The following is a 21,552-nucleotide window of genomic DNA, read 5'->3' as shown; positions in this document are numbered from 1 at the left end:
CATGAACGACTACCTGTGACTGTCTGGTTCACACATGATGCTAAGCCGAGACAGCGCACAGGGAGGAGACTGTGACTGCTCTGCTCATCCTCTGATCTCTGTAGCTGAATCACTGCCACCAGCAAGCACTGCCCTCATCCAGGAGGGTGCATGCGTGGTCTCATCCAGACAAGCCACAAGCTGTAATAAACCATGATCGAGGTTTGCTTAGTGTCATGAGCAAATTGTCCCCCCCTCCCTCTCTCCCTCTCTCCCTCTCTCTGGGGGGTGGCGGGGTGGCACGATCCTAATCACATTCCAAAGCAACAGCCCAGAAATATTAGTAGTTATCCTGAAAGTTTAATAAACCCCACTTTCCCTCCAAGGGAAGCTCAAGTCATCCAGACACTAATCCATACAATCAGTTTGTTAAAACGACGAACAGACAGCAGCAACAACAAAGCAAGACACAGAAAACAGCAGAAAACCAGGAGGTGGGTTAGTTTGCAAAAGCATGGCTCCACCATTTTAAAAACTGTGTCACAATATTATTACTTTAAAAAAAATCTAAAGGTTTCTAACAACAGGCTCAGGGCACTGAGACACTTAAAGAACACAGAGCAAATTCTGAACGGGAGAAAAGGCGGGCGCTGGCTTCGCAGAGTTGGCACTGAAAATACGTTTAACCCTCTGGCGTCATGGAGGGAGACCCCGGGATGAGGAAAGCTTGGAGGCAGGAAAGCAGAGAGGAAGGCCACGAGGTGCCTTGGGCGGCAGGTGGGGGGCTCCCCAAAAGGGGGGGGGGCAGGCAATTTAGGCCACCAGAGCAGAAGCAAGAGGAATTGAAGGCACAGTCCCATAGTGCGTTGCTGATTCAGTGGGCAATCTCTACGTGCCACTTTGGGAACGTTTAACAGGGCCACAAGTGTCGTTATTTACTAATTACATTTGCAGACCACCTTTTCCTCCCTGGAACTCAAGGAGGGGTACATGGTCCCCCCCACTTTTCATCCTCTCAACCCTGTGAGAGAAGATTGGCTGAGAGGCAGCGGCTGGCCCAGAGTCACCCAGTGTCACCCAGTGAGCTTCACTTGACTAAGTGGGGATTCAAGGCCAGTTTCCCCACATCACAGCCTGAGACCCCTAACCCTTACACTGGCTCCCTCACAAGCAGCGGGGAGGAGAGCTCTGCCATGGGTCAGGTCTCAATGCATTTCCACTGGGTTCACTAGGCTGTTGGTTTTTTAAAAATGAGAAACCAGTGGCGCGTCTTGTAGGGACATGAGCAGGGGGACGGAACCTTTCTCACACAGGAAAACAACGCCCTATCTCTCGCCCAAAACACAGAAAGCAAAGTGGGCTGGGGGGGGGTGAATTTTGACTGTGAACTCCCAGGTTTGCTGTTCCAAGGACATACAAAGCACATGATAAGAAAAGCCAGCAAGAGTCACAGTCCGTGAGAGCAGGACACCAGCAGATTTAAGGAAACCAGAATGGATGAGTCGGGGAAGGAGGACGCCTGGCAAATCCTCCCCTGGCCAGTGAACCAGGGGCCAAAGCCCAGCCTGTTCAATGCCAGATATTGGGAAAGTGGAGGAAGAAACAGCCAGATGCACATGGCCTTCTGATGCAATTATTCAATCATTTGTGTTGAACTGGGGTGGACGAGGAGGAGATCACCTGGGGCAGCTCCTTTCATAAGCCTAAGGGAGAAGAGACAGAGGCATCAGCGCAGCCAACAGCAGAACCCACACAGGTCCTGGAGGCTGCAGGATCAGGGCCCTCCAACGCTCAGTGTATCTGGAATGGGGAGGAGGCGGCATCTTGCCCATCACCTCAGGTGGTGAGCCTCCCCAACATCAACACTCCTTCCAAATCCAACTCCCTGGCCATGTTCATACACTTAAAGCATTGTTAAAAAGGTCAAGGGACCCCTGACCGTTAAGTCCAGTCATGGACGACTCTGGGGTTGCAGCGCTCATCTTGCTTTATTGGCCTGGGACCCGGCGTTTGTCCGCAGAGTTTTTCCGGGTCATGTGGCCAGCATGACTAAGCCGCTTCTGGCGAACCAGAGCAGCGCACGGAAACGCCGTTTACCTTCCCGCTAGAGTGGTACCTATTTATCTACTTCCACTTTGAGGTGCTTTTGAACTGCTAGCTTGGCAGGAGCAGGGACCGAGCAACGGGAGATCACCCCGTCGTAGGGATTCGAACCGCTGATCTTCTAATCAACAAGCCCAAGAGGCTCAGTGGTTTAGACCACAGCACCACCCACGTCCCTAAGCACGGTTACCTCCCCTTTAAAGTGTCATGGCTCCCCCCAAAAGAATTCTGGGAGCTGCATTCCATGAAGGGTGCTGAGGAGGCCCCAACTCCCCTCGCAGGGCTGCAATTTCCTGGAGTGGTTTAAAAAGCAACCTGTCTTCACAGGGAACTCTGGGAATTGTAGCTTCATGAGGAGGAATATTGAGGCCTCCTTGCAACTTTCAGCACCCCAAACTACCGCTCCCAGAATTCTTTGGGGGCAGACTCCACGGCTGTTAAAAGCGGCATCGCTTCCAAGTTTGTGGGTGTGGATGTTGCCAAAGTCTGCCTCTGAACCGCTGCTTTGCCAGGCCCCTGGGGCTTGGGGGCTGCCATGCTGCTTATATAAACAAAATCCACCTCGGGTACGTTGTGTGAGCTCCGGCTCGCCAGAATGGCTTTTTCTCGGCTGCTCAGGTGCCCAGCTGTGGAGACGAGGCACATGTTGCTATGCACAGCTTAGCAACAAACAAGATGTATTCAAAGCGGATAATGAAATTATCACAGGGAAACAATGGGCTGACACTCGAGGAGACGGGGGCTGAGGCGATTGCCTTCTTCACCAAGATGAAAAAGATGTGTTTCTTATTGTCTGTGCAAATATGTAGCAGCACCCCCCACCACTCCCCTACTTCCCAGGGGCCTCACCTCCCCGCATAATGGGGTGTAATGAATATTGACAGAAGATCATGTCTTCATAAAGCAGCCAGAAACTCATTAGACGGTGCATGTCTGCGTTCGGAGGTAGGAACCTGTAGCCTCTTGTGCTGTGAATGGGTCCAGAAGCTTTCAAAGGGAGAGGGGGGGGGGAGTGCAGCCTTCCTAATGCAAACAAATTGTGTCCGTCTTGGTTTAATGATATCTCTTTCTTCACAACACCATAGCAGATGCCCAGGAATCAAGCACAACTATCCGTGGGTTTAAAATAATATTTTTTTTGCAAGGTAGCTGACAAGCAATTGGTTGCAAACCAGCCACAGATTTCGTTCTTCGCCTCTCCTAGCTCTGCATAACTCTTTTTGTCTTACCCTGCTCCTGTTTTCCCCCCTCCTTTCCTTTCCCCCCTTTCTATGTCTGCTCTTGGATGCCACCTCGGCAGCAAATAAATGGTGTAAATAAACCATAAACACAGCTAAGGCCAAAGCCTTCAGATGAAGAAAACTGATCACTGCACCGCCTCTTCCATTATTCTCACTTATTGTATAGCCTGTGGGTGGCTGGCCAGGAGTGTGAGTGATTAAAATAAGTTCTCTCAAAATTGTTTTTACTTTGAAAATTATGCCATTCTTTTCCACGAGAAAACGGTGCTTATTCTCAGGCAAATATGCCCAGTGTCAGGGAAGAAGCAGCAAAAACCCCTTTTGTTCCTGCAGTCATGGTGGTACAGTGAGTTTAAAAGGCAAAAGTGCCCAGGTGGGAAATATTCCTTTTCTTTCTAAATCAGGATTGGCAAAGCGGCTTACTTGCTTGGTTCCTAGCTCCATCTCAGGGATATTGAAGCAGTGGTCAAGCAGTGGTCAGTGGCCTCAGTTGGTGGGAAGGGGGCAACTGGCTGTCTTGAGAGAAAGGGAGCCCTGGAGTCCAGGGTTATCCGGCTACAACATACCACAGCTTGTTAGACGTGGTTTATCTGTCTAAGTTAAAGCTATGGTTTTCCCAGTAGTGATGTATGGAAGTGAGAGCTGGACCCTAAAGAAGGCTGATCGCCGAAGAATGGATGCTTTTGAATTCTGGTGCTGGAGGAGACTCTTGAGAGTCCCATGGACTGCAAGAAGATCAAACCTCTCCTTTCTGAAGGAAATCGGCCCTGAGTGCTCACTGGAAGGACAGATCCTGAAGCTGAGGCTCCAAGACTTTGGCCACCGGCTCCTCGGCCAATAAAGCGAGATGAGCGCTGCAACCCCAGAGTCAGCCACGACTGGACCTAATGGTCAGGGGTCCCTTTACCTTTACCTTTTACCATGAGGTTTACATAGGAACGTAAGACAGCCTGCTAGGTGAGGCCAGGGGCCCATGGAGTTCAGCATCCTGTTCCTGGAATGGCTAAATAAGACACATAATCTGAACTGCAGAGGCAGGAAAGAGCCTTTGTAGCATGGAGTCCACCCAAAGCATCATATTCATATATTGGACTTGACCTAATTCCTTAACCTAAAGGCTTGCAGGATTGTGGTTGTTGTGATCAGAACTCCACGATCCACCCACCAGAGCCTGATGTGAAGGGCATCCATTTAGTATTAAAAACCCAGGAATCTGTTGTGAGTGACAGGAACACAGGAAGCAGCCTTATACCAAATCAGGGTCAGGGTCAAGGTCAAGGACCCCTGGATGGTTAAGTCCAGTCAAAGGCGACTCTGGGGTTGTGGCGCTCATCTCGCTTTCAGGTCAAAGGAGCCGGCATTTGTCCACAGACAGCTTTCCAGGTCATGTGGCCAGCAGGACTACACCGCTTCTGGCGCAAGAAAACACCGTGATGGAAGCCAGAGTGCACGGAAACACCATTTACCTTCCCACCGCAGTGGTACCTATTTATCTACTTGCACTGGCGTGCTTTTGAACTGCTAGGTTGGCAGGAACAGGGACAGAGCAATGGGATGAACCATCTAACTCAGTATTGTCTGCACAGACTGGAGTCCCTCCCAGCCCTACCTGTATAAGTCATTGGGGATTGAACCTGTGTTCTTCTACATTCCACTACTGAGCTACAATCCCGACCTCACAGTCCTTTCACATTCTCGGTTCCTCCAAAATTTCTTCATTTGAGCAGTATAATTATTTAAGGCAGGGGAAAGAAATTTTGTTGCTGATATGGCTCAGTGAATGAGAGTCGGACATCTTTGCAAAATCAGCCAGGGTTCCAGATCTGGCCTTAATTTCATGGCTATCCTTTTGGCTGACTAGATGCTTTGCCATGTATTTTAAACAGGCTTGCTTAGACGGAGAGAAAGGGTTGTGTGGAAGAGGTACAGAGAGAGAAAGGGGCAGAAATGCACGGGCAAAGACTTTGTGCTTCACGAGAGTGTGTGCAAACACACAAGTGGGGGTTGCACACCCACAAGCAAGCCCCCAACAAAATATTTGAACAAGGGCTCTCATCACAAGATGTCGAGGTTTTGTTCAGACCTACAACTAAAGAAAATAAGTCCCTATTTAGCGAGCTTAAAACAATTTGCAGGGAAATAGGGGCTTTGTTGATGGAGGGTCAGCGACCTCTGAGTGCTCACAGCACCTGTGGCTCACTCTCCTCTCGCTCCCGCTGGGTTCGTTGTTTTATTCCCCTCCCCGGGCTTTTTTTTTTGGGGGGGTTACTCAAGGGTACTCAGTACCGGCACCTTCCCCCAACCCCGTTAAAAGTGCAGCACTTACTGTAACAACTTCACGGCGAGTGCCAGCAACATTTTTCTAAAACAAAACACAAAGAAAAAAGCGCCACCATTGATTTCCCCCCATGTGAGCAATTGGGGGGTTTGGTGCTACGCTGCGCAGCTCACTGTCCAGGAACTAAGCCTCACGTCAGCTTCGCAAACCCCCCCCCCCCCCGTGTGAGATGAACCACACAGGCACTTGGAACTATTTGGCACAGCAGCTCGTCTGGTGTGTTTTGAGAAAATTGTGGAATTTGTGCAACCCTTCAAAGGGCTGGGTCAGCTCAGGTTCACTGAGAGAAGTGAGGTTACAGTGAACCAGGCAGAGGGCCTTCTTGGTAGTGGCGCCCGCCCTGTGGAACGCCCTCCCATCAGATGTCAAGGAAATAAGCAGCTATCTTATTTTTTATTTCTTAATTTTTTATTTTTAAAGGTAAAGGGACCCCTGACCATTAGGTCCAGTCGCGACCGACTCTGGGGTTGCAGCACTCATCTCGCTTTATTGGCCAAGGGAGCCGGCGTACAGCTTCCGGGTCATGTGGCCAGCAGGACTAAACCACTTCTGGCGAACCACAGCAGCACACGGAAACACCGTTTACCTTCCCGCCGGAGTGGTACCTATTTATCTACTTGTACTTTGATGTGCTTTTGAACTGCTAGGTTGGCAGGAGCAGGGACCGAGCAACGGGAGCTCACCCCGTCGCGGGGATTCGAACCGCCGACCTTCTGATCGGCAAGTCCTAGGCTCTGTGGTTTAACCCACAGCGCCACCCACGTCCCTTAGCTATCATATCTTTAAAAGACCTCTGAAGGCAGCCCTGTTGAGGGAAGCTTTTAATATTTAATGCTGTATTGTATTTAGCACTCGATTGGGAGCCGCCCAGAGTGGCTGGGGAAACTCATCCAGATGAACGGGGTATGAATAATAAATTATTATTATTATTATTATTATTATTATTATTATTATTATTAGCCTGAACCCATCCCATACAGAGCTTTTAGAAATCAAGGCAACGTCCCTCTTACCTCCAAGGCTTCAGCACCCAACTCAGTCTGTTTGCCAGCACTATGAGCAAGTGCAAATGTCTAAGACTGGGAGGAATACTAAACAAAGACTTTTAAAGCAGAAACGAAGAAGAATGGTGGCTTTCCCCACTCCCATCACCAAAGAAAGTGAAAATCAGGTGACACAGGACGCTCAGGTAAGGCCAGGAAAAGAACAGATGGGAAAAGCATTACCTGATGATTTGAATGCAGTCAGTTGCACAGCCTGAGAGAGGGAGAGGGAGAGAGAGAGAGATGGAGAACACATCAACAGGTAGGTAAATGGTGGCAAGACTCAGCAGCCCCCCACCCGGCTTCCTCTGGGGTCGCAAGACCAACGCAAAAGTCCTTTGCAAACACGAAGCAGTCTCACTCAGTCTACCTGGTAGCCATCTGATCTAGCTCTACGAACGGAATTAATGTTTGATTCCCTGCACTGAGAGGCTGAAATCAGCACAAGAGGCGTGGGACTCTTCCCGGTGGCTGTTTGTTGACCATCCACACCGATTTGCTTTCACAAAGCCTGCAATGTGCAATGTCTGGTCTGTTTTTCAGTGTTCCTTCCTATTTGTTTTACGGCAAGGTTATACAGTGGTACCTCGGGTTACAGACGCTTCAGGTTACAGACTCCGCTAACCCAGAAATAGTGCTTCAGGTTAAGAACTTTGCCTCAGGATGAGAACAGAAATCGTGCTCCGGCGGCGCGGCAGCAGCAGGAGGCCCCATTAGCTAAAGTGGTGCTTCAGGTTAAGAACAGTTTCAGGTTAAGAATGGACCTCCAGAATGAATTACCGTGTTTTTTGCTCTATAAGACTCACTTTTTCCCTCCTAAAAAGTAAGGGGAAATGTGTGTGTGTGTTATGGAGCGAATGCAGGCTGTGCAGCTATCCCAGAAGCCAGAACAGCAAGAGGGATTGCTGTTTCACTGCGCAGCGATCCCTCTTGCTGTTCTGGCTTCTGAGATTCAGAATATTTTTTTCTTGTTTTCCTCCTCCAAAAACTAGGTGCGTCTTGTGGTCTGGTGCGTCTTATAGAGTGAAAAATGCGGTGTCTTCTCATCCATCAGATATTACCCCCCACTTTTTAGTGCATTCCCTATCAGCTGTCCCAACCACAGTGGTTAGTCTGTTGGTCTAGGACCTGGGAGACCAGGGTTCAAATCTCCACATTTGGCCATGAAGCCCCCTTCGAGAACACTGTCCCACCATCTCGTCCTCTGTCGTCCCCTTCTCCTTGTGCCCTCCCTCTTTCCCAGCATCATGGTGTTTTCCAGGGAGTCTTCTCTTCTCATGAGGTGGCCAAAGTCTTGGAGCCTCAGCTTCAGGATCTGTCCTTCCAGTGAGCACTCAGGGCCGATTTCCTTCAGAATGGAGAGGTCTGACCTTCTTGCAGTCCATGGGACTCTCAAGAGTCTCCTCCAGCACCAGAATTCAAAAGCATCCATTCTTAGGCGATCAGCCTTCTTTATGGTCCAGCAGCTAAAGTGGTGCTTCAGGTTAAGAACAGTTTCAGGTTCAGAACGGACCTCCAGAACGAACTAAGTTCTTAACCCGAGGTTGCTGGATCAGGCCAGTGACCATCGAGTCCAGCACCCAGTTCTCACAGTGGCCCAGCAGGTGCCTGAATAGGAAACCAGAACAAGATCCATATCTCTCCAGCCACTGGGATTCAGGAGCCCTGCTGCCTCTGACTGTGGAGACAGGGCAGAGCCATCAGTAGCCCCCTTCTCTTCCATGAATTCATCGAATCCTTCTCAAAGCTGTCCAAGTTGGCAGCAATCACTGCCTCCTGTGGGAGGGAGTTCCACGGTTTAACTACGCACTACATAGAAGACTCCCTGGAAAAGACCCTGATGTTGGGAAAGATGGAGGGCACAAGGAGAAGGGGACGACAGAGGACGAGATGGTGGGACAGTGTTCTCGAAGCTACCAGCATGAGTTTGACCAAACTGCGGGAGGCAGTGGAAGACAGGAGGGCCTGGCGTGCTCTGGTCCAGGGGGTCACGAAGAGTCGGACACGACTCAATGACTAAACACCACCACCACGACTTCTAGCTAGTGGGGCCTCCCGCTGCTGTTGCGCGATTTCTGTTCTCATCCTGAAGCAAAGTTCTTAACCTGAGGTACTATTTCTGGGTTAGCGGAGTCTGTAACCTGAAGCATCTGTAACCTGAGGTACCACTGTTTTTAAGATTTTATTACACATGTCAATAAGGAGGCACATGGTCATCTCCACCTGCTTATCTGTGGATTTCATTGATTCAGTCATCTATATTATCCTGCCCATGACTGTAACGGGTTTTATTTTAATTCTATGTTTATACTCAGTCTTCTATTTTTTAATTATGTGCTTTTCTTCTTGTTGTTGTCTCCGTGATGTAAAGCAACAATGAAATTAATCAACATTCTAAACCCTGTGTGCAGCTGATCGTATCTTTGCTTCTGGGACTAACAGATGGGAATCAGCAGCGACCGACCTTGGCATTCCAGAAATCTGCGCAAATTGCAAAATTAATCCCTCTGGCCTGAGCCAAAGGCTGAGTTCCTAGGAGCTAAGGCAATGGCGTGGCCCCTCTTGCCCAACACCCGGGGTCAGTGGGGAGAAGCTGGTGGGTTTCCATTTCGGCCGCTGATCGGCTTGGCCAATCAGGGCAGCAAAACGAGCCCAGGGTTCATCCTTGCCAGAAGATTCCGCAGCCTGTTTTTCAGATGGTTTAGTAAACAAAAACAAAACATGATGGGGAGGATGAGGACTGTTTATTTGGCTGAGAGGCAACTAGCGCCCTTGGGAGTTGAATAGTTAGTACTTGGCATAATCCAGTTTGATAGCGGGGGACAAACAGGGCCAAAAAAAAGGTAATCAACTTTGAAAACCTATTTCTGACTTTTCAGAGTCCTTCATTCAGACCGTCAGCTTGGAGGCTGCTGCTGTCAGCAGAAAGCTTGATGGAACAATGAGCGAGTTGCCCTTCTTGCACGGAGTCAACCCTGTCTCTAGCAACGCATGGCAATCTTTCCGCAACACGCCTGCTTGCTTTAGGGGCTGCTCAGCAGCCGTGACCCTTTTAGGTGGGCTTGTTGTTTTGGTCGCCCAGGCTCTCGGGAGAGAAGGGTGCCCTTTTAAAAAGCCCCCAGTGCTCCTACACTCCAGTGCCTTTGGCACAGCTCTAAAACGAATTGTCGCTCCCTGCCTGCGAAGGCAACGTGATAAAGGTGGGACTCTGGAAGGAGGAGGGGAAAGTCCACCTCTCAGGAACCACGGGAGGAAAACAAGGTGGTTAAAGGGAGCTGGGGCACCTAATCAGCCCTAGCAGATACTGAGGACATGCCACAAAGTGGGGGAGACAGCAGACAGCTATATTTGGCTCCAGTTTAACACTGCATTGGAAAGGGGGGAGGGGACTTCTCCTCCCCCTACTGCCTCTATCACTTGCAGAGAAAAGAAATTGCATTTCGAAATCATCAAAGCAGAGAAAATATATTTAGGGGGAACTCTCATGGGTGGGGCAGAGAACATAAGAATGTAATAAGAGCCTTGACAGACCAGCACCCTGTTCCCACCGCGGCCAAGCTGCCGTGAGAAACCCGACAGCAGGACCGGCGCACCAGAGCTCTCTTCCGTCCCGGTGTTTCCAGAAACTGGCATTCGGAAGCACTGCTGCTCAAACTGTGGAGCCGTCCTGGCTAGGAGCCATCCGTGGGCACCCCCCCCACACACAATGCACCTGCCTAACCCTCTGCCAAAGCCATTCCAGTTGGTTGCCATTGCTGCCTCCAGTGGGAGGGAGTCCCACTGGCTTTTACCTTGCTTCACTTCAGGGCAAGGGCTATTGCTCAGTGGAAGAAAGCGCACGAAAAGTTCCAGTTTCAATACTTGGCATCTTCATGATGCGGGGGACGGGGGGGGTGGGGGACGGGGACTGAAACCCCGGAGAGCTATCCTGAGTCAGGTAGCCCCATGCTCTGGTTCTGACTGGGGACCTAGTTTTATGGGACAGGTCATACCTTAGCGGTGGAGGACCTGTTTCTAAGGCAAAAGGTCCTGGGTCCAGTCCAGGAAGGGCCTGGGAAGGCCCCAGGTGACACACTGAGAAGCTGCTGCCCGTCCGTGTAGACAGTACTGATTCGGGTGAACCAAGGGTCTGACTCTGTGGAAAGCATCTTCCTCTCTTCCTACTTTTGAGGCAGCCAGCGGGCGCTTGTCTTTTTTTGCTCATTCTACAGAGCCACCTCCTCATAGCTGTCAACTTACAGATTTGAAAATAAGGGACCAGCAGCCTCAAAAATAAGGGATCAGCAGCCAAAATAAGGGATTTTCGGGGAACAGGGATGTTCAACTTCTGAGCCCCTCTGAGCCAAAGGCAGAAAGCCCATCCAGCAGCCAAACGAAGCCTCGTCAATAAGGGACAGCAGCTGGACATGGCGCTGGGATAAGGGACTGTCCCGCCAAATAAGGGACACTTGACAGCTCTGCACCTCATCAGTCAGCTGCATTTGCAGCCATTCTGAGTTCTCAATGGGGAAGGAAGGCGTCATCATGAGATAGCTCCTTCCATGGGGTGGGGGTCCAGATCAATACAGAAGAAACATTTCCTGGGACACACACACACACACACACACACACACACACACACACACACCACTCTTGGCCACTTCAAACCAACAAGGCAAGTTTCAAATTCCGCACCCACTGGAATCCTACAGACATTCTTAAGTGCTCTGAGAACAAAGTGGAATCAGAATTTGGGAGGGATCTCAAGGGGCACCTGGCAGTGCAGGTAGGAAAGCGGAAGCCTCTTTCACAGGGGGAGGAAACTCTGGAGAAGCTGAAGGACTAAATATCAGCCCAGCAGGGGCTCAATCGCCACTTGGAAGGTGCGACCAGCCCTTGTGGCTTCCTCTAACCAACAGGTGGAGCTCCTTCAAGAGAAGGGAGGGAGGAAGAGGCCACAGCTGCAGGTCGTCCCAGGTTCACCCCCCTCCCCTGCACCTCCAGGCACATCTGGGTCAAGGCCTCCTATAAGAGGAGGTGGGGCCACGTGGACCAAGGGTGTGGCCTGGAACAAACAGCTCCCAGTGCAACACAATGGTTAGTCTTGGACTATATGGCCTTGGGAGGCCAGCATTCCAGTTGCTCTCCTGGCCATCAAGAAGAGACCTTGTGAGGAGCAGTTGCTGCCTTCCAGCCTGGCCTACACTGCAGAGCTGTCGCTGTGAGAATAACTTAAGGAGCCAAGGAAAACCACGTGCACCACCTGGAGCTTCTCAGAAGAGAAGGCATCATATAAACGCAGTAAATAAGTAAATCAAACAATTAGATTATCTGGGTAGGTGAGGACGAGCTACATACCGGCCTCTCTGGAGACATAATTGACGCAAGTCCCGCTGGGATTTTGGCGCTGAAGTTCCCTGTGCGAGGGAGAAAGGAGGATCAGCCGGGATGCAAAAACAAAACAGAAATAGTCAGACATGCTGATTTCATTGCAGGTGGAACAAGCGCCACCTTCGTACCCTTGCCGCTGCTGTTCTTCGCTGCAGAGTCCTTCTCCGAGGAGGGGGAGGCTGTATTCTCTGGGGTGGAGGGGCTGAACTTACCCACCTCCCACGACGTGTTCCTAGGGCTTGACAGATAGTTGATGGGGTGGGAACAGTTCTGAAATGACACAAAGCAGTTGGGCAGCTTCCGCACCCCCAGACAGGCGGCTCCCAGCCCCCCCCCAAGGCCACGCTCCGCCCTCCGCACTTGGAGGCGGCAAGGCACCCAAATGCCTTGCCACCCCCACGGGGGGCAGGGTGGAGAGAAGTGCTGGATTTAGGGTGCTGGAGGGGACACAACATCAAGAAGATCCACATGCCTAGAAGATCCATGCTGATCTTCTCTGTATCGTTTGCCAAGCCTCACTAAGAACTTAAATTATTATTTTTTTAAAGAGTACAGACGGACTTCTATTTATAATTAGGCATTTAATTGTGCAGCTTTACTTCAGACTTGAGAGTTTTGATAAAGATGGAAGAGGAGGCGAGATGGCTTTCGCTAATATGACACAGCATGAAAAAATATGTTCCTCCCTTTCACCAAGGCAAGCAGGAGTTATGCGCTGACTGATTTCGCAATGATTTGAGATAACAGCTTGGAACAATATACAGAGCAGTTGTTTGCAGAAGTTTATTCATTAGGGTGGTGCAGGGGACACAAAATCAAGAAGATCTGTAACTGAGAAGATCTGCTTTGGGGCAACAAATGTTGGCCTCGCTCAAGGCGCCATATTACAAAAGATTGCCAACGGCTGTCCCTGGGGAGAGTTGCTCTCTCTTGCGCTTGACTCCCACTTGTTGGTTTTCCTTGGGGCCACCTGGCTGGGAACTGTGATAACAGGACGCTGGAATAGATAGGCCTCCTTTGGCCTGATCCAGAGCAGCCTCTTCTGGTGCTCTTTGGAGAAGAAACAGTCAGCCAGAAACAGCTACCCCCAAGCAACTTTATATGCCGTATTTTTTGCTCTATAAGGCTCACTTTCCCCCTCCTAAAAAGTAAGGGGAAATGTGTGTGTGTCTTATGGAGCGAATGCAGGCTGCGCAGCTATCCCAGAAGCCAGAACAGCAAGAGGAATCGCTGCTTTCACTGCGCAGGGATCCCTCTTGCTGTTCTAGCTTCTGAGATTCAGAATATTTTTTTTCTTGTTTTCCACCTCCTAAAACTAGGTGTGTCTTGTGGTCTGGTGCGTCTTATAGAGCGAAAAATATGGTATTTCCCCCCATATAACCCACATAACAAAACAGAACTTAAAGAGACAAACACATAAAAGCTAAACTGAACTGAACCAAGGTTGGCATCGGATGTCAGGTTCACAAGAAGGAATGGCAAAGGTGGTTGTGCGGATACTTGCGATGAGACGCAGAAGGAAGGCAGTTGTAAGATATGAGAGAGTCAGGGGGGCTTAAAACGCGTCTGGAAACATAAATCTATAGCTCAAACCATCAAAGGCGCAAGGAACACCGAGAATAAAAGGCACTATATTACATCAGGAAAATCTTTTCAACCGGTTAGATGTTACCTTTCCAATATTTCTCAAGAGGCTAGTGGAGGACACAAATGCAATTTTTTCTCCCTTTTTATGCATTTAACAGAATCCTGCCACATTGAGACAAAGGAGGTCACAATTGTTTTTCCTTTTCTTTTAATTTTAAAAAAGGGGGTGCACCAGGGATGTTTTTCATTCGATGCAATCAAATTCTATGTATTTTGGACAAACGTTTTCCACCTTTCAGTAACCAGCAGGAATGCAGCAATAAAAAGGCAAATTAACAAATATTTTGTTTTTAATTTCCTCCTCTCTTTCAAAAAAAGAGAAATTTCCTTCAAAAAAATCAAAATATTTTCCATTAGGGTCTTGTTTTGTGCTAACTTTAATGGCCACAGGGCAGTGGCCGGCATAAGGGGTGCCCTGAATAAGAAAGAGCAGATCTGTTCTCTATTTTGTTCCAGAGGGCAGAACTGGAATCACTGTTCTGGAAGCTCACAAGGTCTCTATCACTGGCTGACTCATATGCGGTGGTTTTCAGGGGGAGTTGGAGGGGAGAGGGGCCTTCTGGAGAGGAAAACGGGGTCAGTCCGGGGGAGACCCTGGCACCAGACCCCCAAACCTACTGTGAAAGAGAGAGCCTTTTTCTTCTCCTTCATCCGCTGGATGGCATTTCGCACCTGCAAATCAAGCACAGGTGTGAAACTGGCCCCTTCCAGCCCACAGAATGAACACAACAAGATGCCCCAGGTACTGATGACACTTTTTAAACAACAACAACAACAACAACAACACCCCTGTGCATTTATCTGTATTTGTTGTGGGGTAAGCAGTTACTGGCATTGCAGTGCCAAGGGAAATTCTTCCTGCCTTTATGATGATGATGATTTAATTAATTTTATTACCACTTTTTGCCATACTCAGTGTGACTTACAGAAACAAAATACATACATTAAATCTGGGCCAGTGGGGGTGGGGGTGTTCAAAAGTCCCACCCACTCTAAATGGCTGTAAGGTAAAGGGACCCCTGACCGTTAGGTTCAGTCGCGGACGACTCTGGGGTTGCGGCGCTCATCTTGCTTTATTGGCCAAGGGAGTCGGCATACAGCTTCCGGGTCATGTGGCCAGCATGACTAAGCCGCTTCTGGCGAACCAGAGCAGCGCACGGAAACGCCGTTTACCTTCCCGCCGGAGTGGTACCTATTTATCTACTTGCACTTTTATGTGCTTCCGAACTGCTAGGTTGGCAGGAGCAGGGACTGAGCAACGGGAGCTCACCCCGTCGCGGGGATTTGAACCGCCGACCTTCTGAACGACAAGTCCTAGGCTCTGTGGTTTAACCCACAGCGCCACCCGCGTCCCTTTCTAAATGGCTGCATAGATAGTTAAAAGCCAAAGGCCTGGTTTTCACCTGGTGCCTAAAGAGGTGCAATGACGGTGGCAGGTAAGTCTCGCTGGGGAGAGCAGTCCTCAAGTAGGGGGTCACCACAGAAAAGGCCAGTTCTTGTGTTGCCACACTCCAGATATCCCGTGGGGGGCGGGAGGGGCGTGCACACAAAGAGGAGCCTCAAATGACAATTGCAGGGTCCAGGTTGATTCCTGTGGGGGGAGGGGCACCATAGTGGTGGTGGTGGGAAATCCTGGCATTTAATTGTTTTTAAAATGCACCTGCTAGTCATATGTAGCTCTTTCCTCAGCTGAAGAGGAAAAGGTGGGAGAAACAGCAGCAACTGCCCCCCCCCAGTCAGGTGCCATCTGTCCACAGAGGAGTCAGTTGGGCAGCAAAGTTGTTCGACATGCAACAGACTTTGCAGGACTGAGATTGCCCCACAGGCTGGAGGTTTCCTCACTCCTGCTCTGCGGTGTGGCTGCGTCTTACACGGGGGTTTGGCTCCCAGGGTTCCACGTATATGCAGAAGACTAGCATCGCTCGCACGAGATCTAGTGGGAACTTGGATGACCCTAGGACAGGCATGGCCAAACTCGGCCCTTCAGCTGTTTTGGGACTGCAACTCCCATCATCCCTAGCTAACAGGACCAGTGGTCAGGGATGATGGGAACTGCAGTCCCAAAACGGCTGGTGGGCCGAGTTTGGCCATGCCTGCCCTAGGAGATCTCACCAGCAGAATGGCAAGTAGTCAGAATGCCACCACACACACAAACACACACGGGAGGATCCAGCAGATTTCAGGGACCCCCAAGGCCGTAGATGCCCTTTGCTAGCTGGTTTCACAAGCCATTGATCACATCCTTCCAAGCCCATTTTCAAAGTCTGGAGAGTTCTTGCGGAGAAAACAGGGTGCCAAATGCGCCCCCCCCCCTGCGTAGTGTGGCTGTCCCTTACCTCGCTGTTGTAGATGGCATAGACCAGGAATATGTAGAGACCCTGTAGGAAGACAGAGGGAAGAATCCATGCCAGGGACCTGGAAACAGCCGCTGGGGCAGCAGCCTTGCTTTGCTAGCCCCCCAAACAGACACACAGGGAAGGCCAAACAATGTCTCTCTCCCTACCTAGGGGCAGAACTGTCCCTTTCGCGAAGAGACGGGCAACTGCCAGCCCTTGGCCTGATTTCATGCGACTGTTGGCTTAATTCATCCAGGGGGAAAGGAGGACAAAGAAAAGAGAAAGTGTGGGGTAGACAAAGTGAGAGGAAGGGTCCCCTCCGTTTTCTACTCCTAGTAACTGAGACAAACTGCTTCTAACTTTGGAGGTAAAACACAGGCGTGTGTGTGTGTGTGTGTGTGTGTGCCCCCACACCAGCCCCCTTCTAAGGCAGGATACATCAAAAATTAACTTTGGACCAATATGGCCTCAATCCCTAGCCAACTATTTGTTTCCCTCAGTCCCCCCCACCCCTGCCCACATACTGAAGAAGAAGATCTCTGGTGGACTCAGAAGCCTTCATTATGACCAGACAAAATGCCACAAAATAGTGAGGTGAGCTTCTGAGTCCACCAGAGATCTTCTTCTTCTTCTTCAGTATGTGGGCCTTTGGGCATTTTCCGAAACAGAAGTGGCACTGCATGGACAAGCCTAACCTTCCTCTTCCTCTTCCTCCTCTCAGGACATCTGGCGTTTTCCGCTCTAGAGCTGGCACTGGCAGCAAGGAGCGGTTCAGGGATGTCTCAAACAAATACAATACGGACGAATTAACTGCGCGTTGTGTAAAATGACACTTCCTTTTGCCCATTTCCTCTCTCAGAATGCAAGCCGCCTCAGAAGTCTCGGATGATGAACCTTCAGAAACACAACTGCCAGCCAAGAGTTTTCCTAGAGCATCCCTCTCCCCCGCCCGCCCCCCCAACTTAAACAACATCTTGCTCTCCAGTCCCTGAGCTTGGCACTGGGACGGGGAGAAGAGGCTCCCCTCATAATTACTGCACCCTCCTGCTGTGCTCCTCTGATGCTTTGCCCCCTTATCAGGAGAGAATCACTTCCTGTGTTCCTCCAGCTATCAGGAAGCTTTGCAGCTGATGCACTAATTGTGGCCGGCATCTGTGCAACAAGCCCCACTCCTCCACAAGCTGGGGCAGGAGTGCTGCACACTCTGGCACTGATATAACCTTCGCGGATGATGCCGGGCGGCTGCTCATCCTCAGAACAAACACTCCCCTCCCTCTTATTGGCACCGGTGCTCGGAGCAGAGCCGACTGGGGGAGGAAGGCATGGTCCTTTGAATGTCCGCTTGTCTTGTTTCATGAAAGCAATTACTTCTCTGAGTAAAGCTCAATTTGTGTGATGGACACCTCCTTCCTATCCTTTCGCAGGAGATTCCAAATTACCTTTCCTGCTGCTCTGGAGGGTAGGCCCTTAACCAAGGGATTCAAATGACGAGAATGGGAATTCCAACTAAACCTGAGGAAGAACTTTCTGGCAGTTATGAGACAGTAGAACCAGACAGAAGAGAAGACTCCCTGGAAAAGACCCAGATGTTGGGAAAGATGGAGGGCACAAGGAGAAGGGGACAACAGAGGACTAGATGGTGGGACAGTATTCTTGAAGCTACCAGCTTGAGTCTGACCAAACTGCAGGAGGCAGTGGAAGACAGGAGTGCCTGGCGTGCTCTGGTCCAGGGGGTCACGAAGAGGCGGACATGACTAAACGACTAAACAACAACAACAAGAACCAGACTCCCTCAGAAGGTCTCTCCTCCCTTTGATGTTTTCTTGGGCACCCATCCGTCAGGGACACTGCAGTTGTGATTTCCACGTTGAATAAGGTTGGGCTTGTGATGGAAATGGCAGGGTCCCTTCCAACTCTACTGTTCTGTGATTCTGTAATTCTACTCCGATTCACATATCTAGTCGTATTTTGACTAGAAAGGGGGTCCCTTCAAATGGACAGGTGTGCTAGAAGGGTGGGAGGGAGTAGGGAGAGAGACTTTGGAAGGAAGGAGCCACTGTTTCTTCAATAATAAATAATAAATAAATAAATTTTTATTTATATCCCGCCCTCCCCAGCTGAAGCAGAGCGGCTAACAACAATAAAATAATACAACATTCTAAAATCATTTCATTGTAAAATTAATTCAATTCAAATCAAAACATGTCACTCACTGCTTGCTTGAGGGTTATGTTCTGGGGACTGAGCGTAAGGCCAGAATGAGGTCTAGTCAGAACCACCCTTGCAACCTCCCCCCGCACGAGTGACCTTACCTCTCTGAAGCTGTGAGCCAAGCGGTCCTTGCCCCCAAAGCAAGGCAGAGGTTGGAAGCTCCCCTCCTTGCTTACTGGGCTCTGGGAATTATTCTTCACATGGAATTGCCCGCTAAGCCAGGCACAGAGCTTAAAAGGTTCCCCCGTGCCACAGAAAGAGCTTTTAAGCTCTCAGACTTGCATGCGCTTAATTTGCGTGATTTGCAACTGGCCAGTTGGCTAGCGCATAAAGTTGAAATCGCACAAGTTTTAATTAGCCGAAGTTGTGAGTTACCTGTGTGAACTGAACCGTTGCTGAAAGAAGCTCTTGCTGGATGGAGGGGAAGCAGCTGCTGAGCAAGAGGGAGAGATTTCAGCCGTGGCCAAACAGCAGAAAGCTGGCATGGTCAGGGCCTCCCCTGCTGCACAGTGCTGGATATTGCAAGGCCAGCTCTGGGCAGAATGTTCAAACGACTGAAGCTCAAGCTCTTCCTCCCTGGCGGTGAGGGGGAAGGCACTCTGCATGTGCTCAAAGGCATCTTTGCCGTCACAAGGCGCAGCCTCCAGCATGGGCAACTGATCCCTGTGTCTGTGTATGTGTGGGTGTACGAACATACACACGTGTCTGAGAGATATTTTGCAGGGAAGGTCTACCTTCCGAGGCAGCTTACCTGGAGGGAGTTCAACACAATGAAGATGTAGGCCCACGTGATGCTGACGTGCACAAGAACACCACACACCCAGGTCAGACCCAGGACTGGCAGCAGAACCAGTACTGGTTTGGCTGTTGCCCTGGAAGAGGACAATGGGGGTTGGGGGGGGGTGGGAGGCAAGAGAAAAAGGAGGCAGTCAACTCATCTGTAGCCAAAGTCAGCATCAGGGGAGCAAGTCGGTGATGATTACTGTGATTACTAAGTCTCAACACAGGTCTCAAAAACAAGCCATGTCAGATGACTCCCGTTTCCTTTTTGATAGAGTTTGCAGGTGACACCAAATTTGGAGGGGTAACTAAGGCCACAGAAGACAGAATTCGAAATGACCGCAACAGATTGGAGAACTGGGCCCAAGCTAAGAGAATGAACATCAGCAGGGACAAGTGTCAGGTTTTGCTCTTGCAATAATACAAGCACAACACGGAGGCTAATAGATAGTAGAAAATATACTGTAGAATAATCATATCATTCAAATTATAGGAGTAAGCCTACCAAAGTTCGTATGTACAATACAACAGAGTGGTAATGAGGACCATCAAACCGTGTGTGCAAAACAGATGTATAATAATAATAATAATAATAATAATAATAATAATAATAATAATTTATTTATACCCCGCCCATCTGCCTGGGCTTCCCCAGCCACGCTGGGCGGATTCCAACAAAACACTAAAATACAATAACCTATTAAACATTAAAAGCTTCCCTAAACAGGGCTGCCTTCAGATGTCTCCAAAAATTTTGTAGTCGTTTTTCTCTTTGACATCTGGTGGGAGGGCGTTCCATAGGGCGGGCACCACTACCAAGAAGTCCCTCTGCCTGGTTCCCTGTAATTTGGCTTCTCGCAGTGAGGGAACCGCCAGAAGGCCCTCAGCGCTGGACCTCAGCATCCGGGCAGAATGATGGGGGTGGAGACGCTCCTTCAGGTATACTGGACTGAGGCAGTTTAGGGCTTTAAAGGTCAGCACCAACACTTTGAATGTGCTTGGAAACGTACTGGGAGCCAACGTAGGTCTTTCAAGACCGGTGTTATGTGGTCTTGGCGGCCACTCCCAGTCGCCAGTCTAGCTGCCGCATTCTGGATTAGTTGTAGTTTCCGGGTCACCTTCAAAGGTAGCTCCACATAGAGCGCATTGCAGTCTAAGGACAGTTTCACAATAGTCTTTCAAAAGTTTCAACGGAAGACATCTCAAAAGCCTCAAAAGGACAATGTCTCCGAAATGATACTAAAAGGTAAAGGTAAAGGTACCCCTGCCCGAACGGGCCAGTCTTGACAGACTCTGGGGTTTGTGCGCCCATCTCACATCTATTGGCCGGGGGCCAGCGCTGTCCGAAGACACTTCCGGGTCACGTGGCCAGCGTGACAAAGCTGCATCTGGCGAGCCAGCGCAGCACACGGAACGCCGTTTACCTTCCCGCTGGTAAGCGGTACCTATTTATCTACTTGCACCCGGGGGTGCTTTCGAACTGCTAGGTTGGCAGGCGCTGGGACCGAACGACGGGAGCGCACCCCGCTGCGGGGATTCGAACTGCCGACCTTTCGATCGGCAAGCCCTAGGCGCTGAGGCTTTAACCCACAGCGCCACCCGCGTCCCTGAAATGATACTACTGTTTTGTAATAGTCTTCATCAGCTGGAAATAAGATACGAGGCATACAACCGATGAATGAATGAACTGAGCTACCCGCATACACATTTTAAATAAAGCAGAATATACAAAACAGAATAAATAAAGGTACATACCCGATATTCTTCAACAGAATATGTAAGTGAGATTCATGCGAAGGATCAGTGGTCACTAGATAGTGTAGATGCTGATACACAATTGCACAGGACATACAAAGCAAATCACAAGTGTTCCCAATAACGATATACTTAAAGGAACAGTATGGCATATACAGTATGCAGAAACAAAGTAGACCCATGAAAAACAAATATACAGAGGAACAGTATTAAATGAGCTTTTATTAAATGAGTACAAAATGAACTTTTGAAGCCTTTGAGATGTCTTCTGTTGAAACTACTGAAAGACTATTGTGAAACTGTTCTTAGACATCTGTTTTGAACACACGGCTTGACGGTCCTCGTTACCACTCTGTTATATTGTACATACGAACTTTGATTGGCTTACTCCTATAATCTGAATGATATCATTGTTCTATTATATATTTTCTACTAACTATTAAGCCTACATGTTGTGTTTCTATTGTTGTGCTTGGTTCTTATGGCAACACAAGGGTTTGTTTTAGGTTCTGCAGTTAGGCAGCTTCACAAATATAAGACTAGGGAGACCTGGCTGACTAGCAGGACATGTGGAGAGGATCTAGGGGTCTTAGTGGACCACAAGCTCAACATGAGTCCGCAGGGTGATGCAGCAGAAAAAAAAGGCAAATGCATCAACAGAAGTCGAGTGTCCAGATCAAGGGAAGTCATAGTCCCACTCTATTCTGCTTTGGTCAGACCACATCTGGAGTACTGTGTCCAATTCTGGG

General features: G+C 49.6%; 1 protein-coding gene across 7 annotated transcripts in view; it reads right to left on the bottom strand.

Annotated features, from left to right (window-relative positions):
- Positions 1-345: 345 nt before the first annotated feature.
- The window catches only part of ADGRD2 (adhesion G protein-coupled receptor D2), a 65,504-nt gene continuing 44,297 nt past the window's right edge, over positions 346-21,552 (bottom strand). For 2 of the 7 annotated variants that reach the window (XM_082208837.1, XM_082208840.1), the window contains exons 20-25: positions 19,020-19,140; positions 16,058-16,099; positions 14,340-14,393; positions 12,195-12,344; positions 12,042-12,100; positions 346-1,682 (exon numbers count right to left, since the gene is read on the bottom strand). In XM_082208837.1, the coding sequence (XP_082064963.1) occupies positions 1,613-1,682; positions 12,042-12,100; positions 12,195-12,344; positions 14,340-14,393; positions 16,058-16,099; positions 19,020-19,140 (496 nt within the window). In that variant the 3' untranslated portion in view covers positions 346-1,612. Of the gene's footprint in view, positions 1,683-5,649; positions 5,686-6,887; positions 6,919-12,041; positions 12,101-12,194; positions 12,345-14,339; positions 14,394-16,057; positions 16,100-19,019; positions 19,141-21,552 lie in introns of those variants that run through there. The other 5 variants (XM_082208838.1, XM_082208843.1, XM_082208839.1 and 2 more) reach the window with 5 other exon arrangements.

The sequence above is a fragment of the Podarcis vaucheri genome, assembly GCF_965113315.1.
Source record: "Podarcis vaucheri genome assembly, chromosome: Z".
NCBI classification, from domain to species: Eukaryota; Metazoa; Chordata; class Lepidosauria; order Squamata; family Lacertidae; genus Podarcis; species Podarcis vaucheri.
The sequence above is the reverse complement of the archived record's forward strand: the minus strand, read 5'-3'. Positions and strand labels throughout refer to the sequence as shown.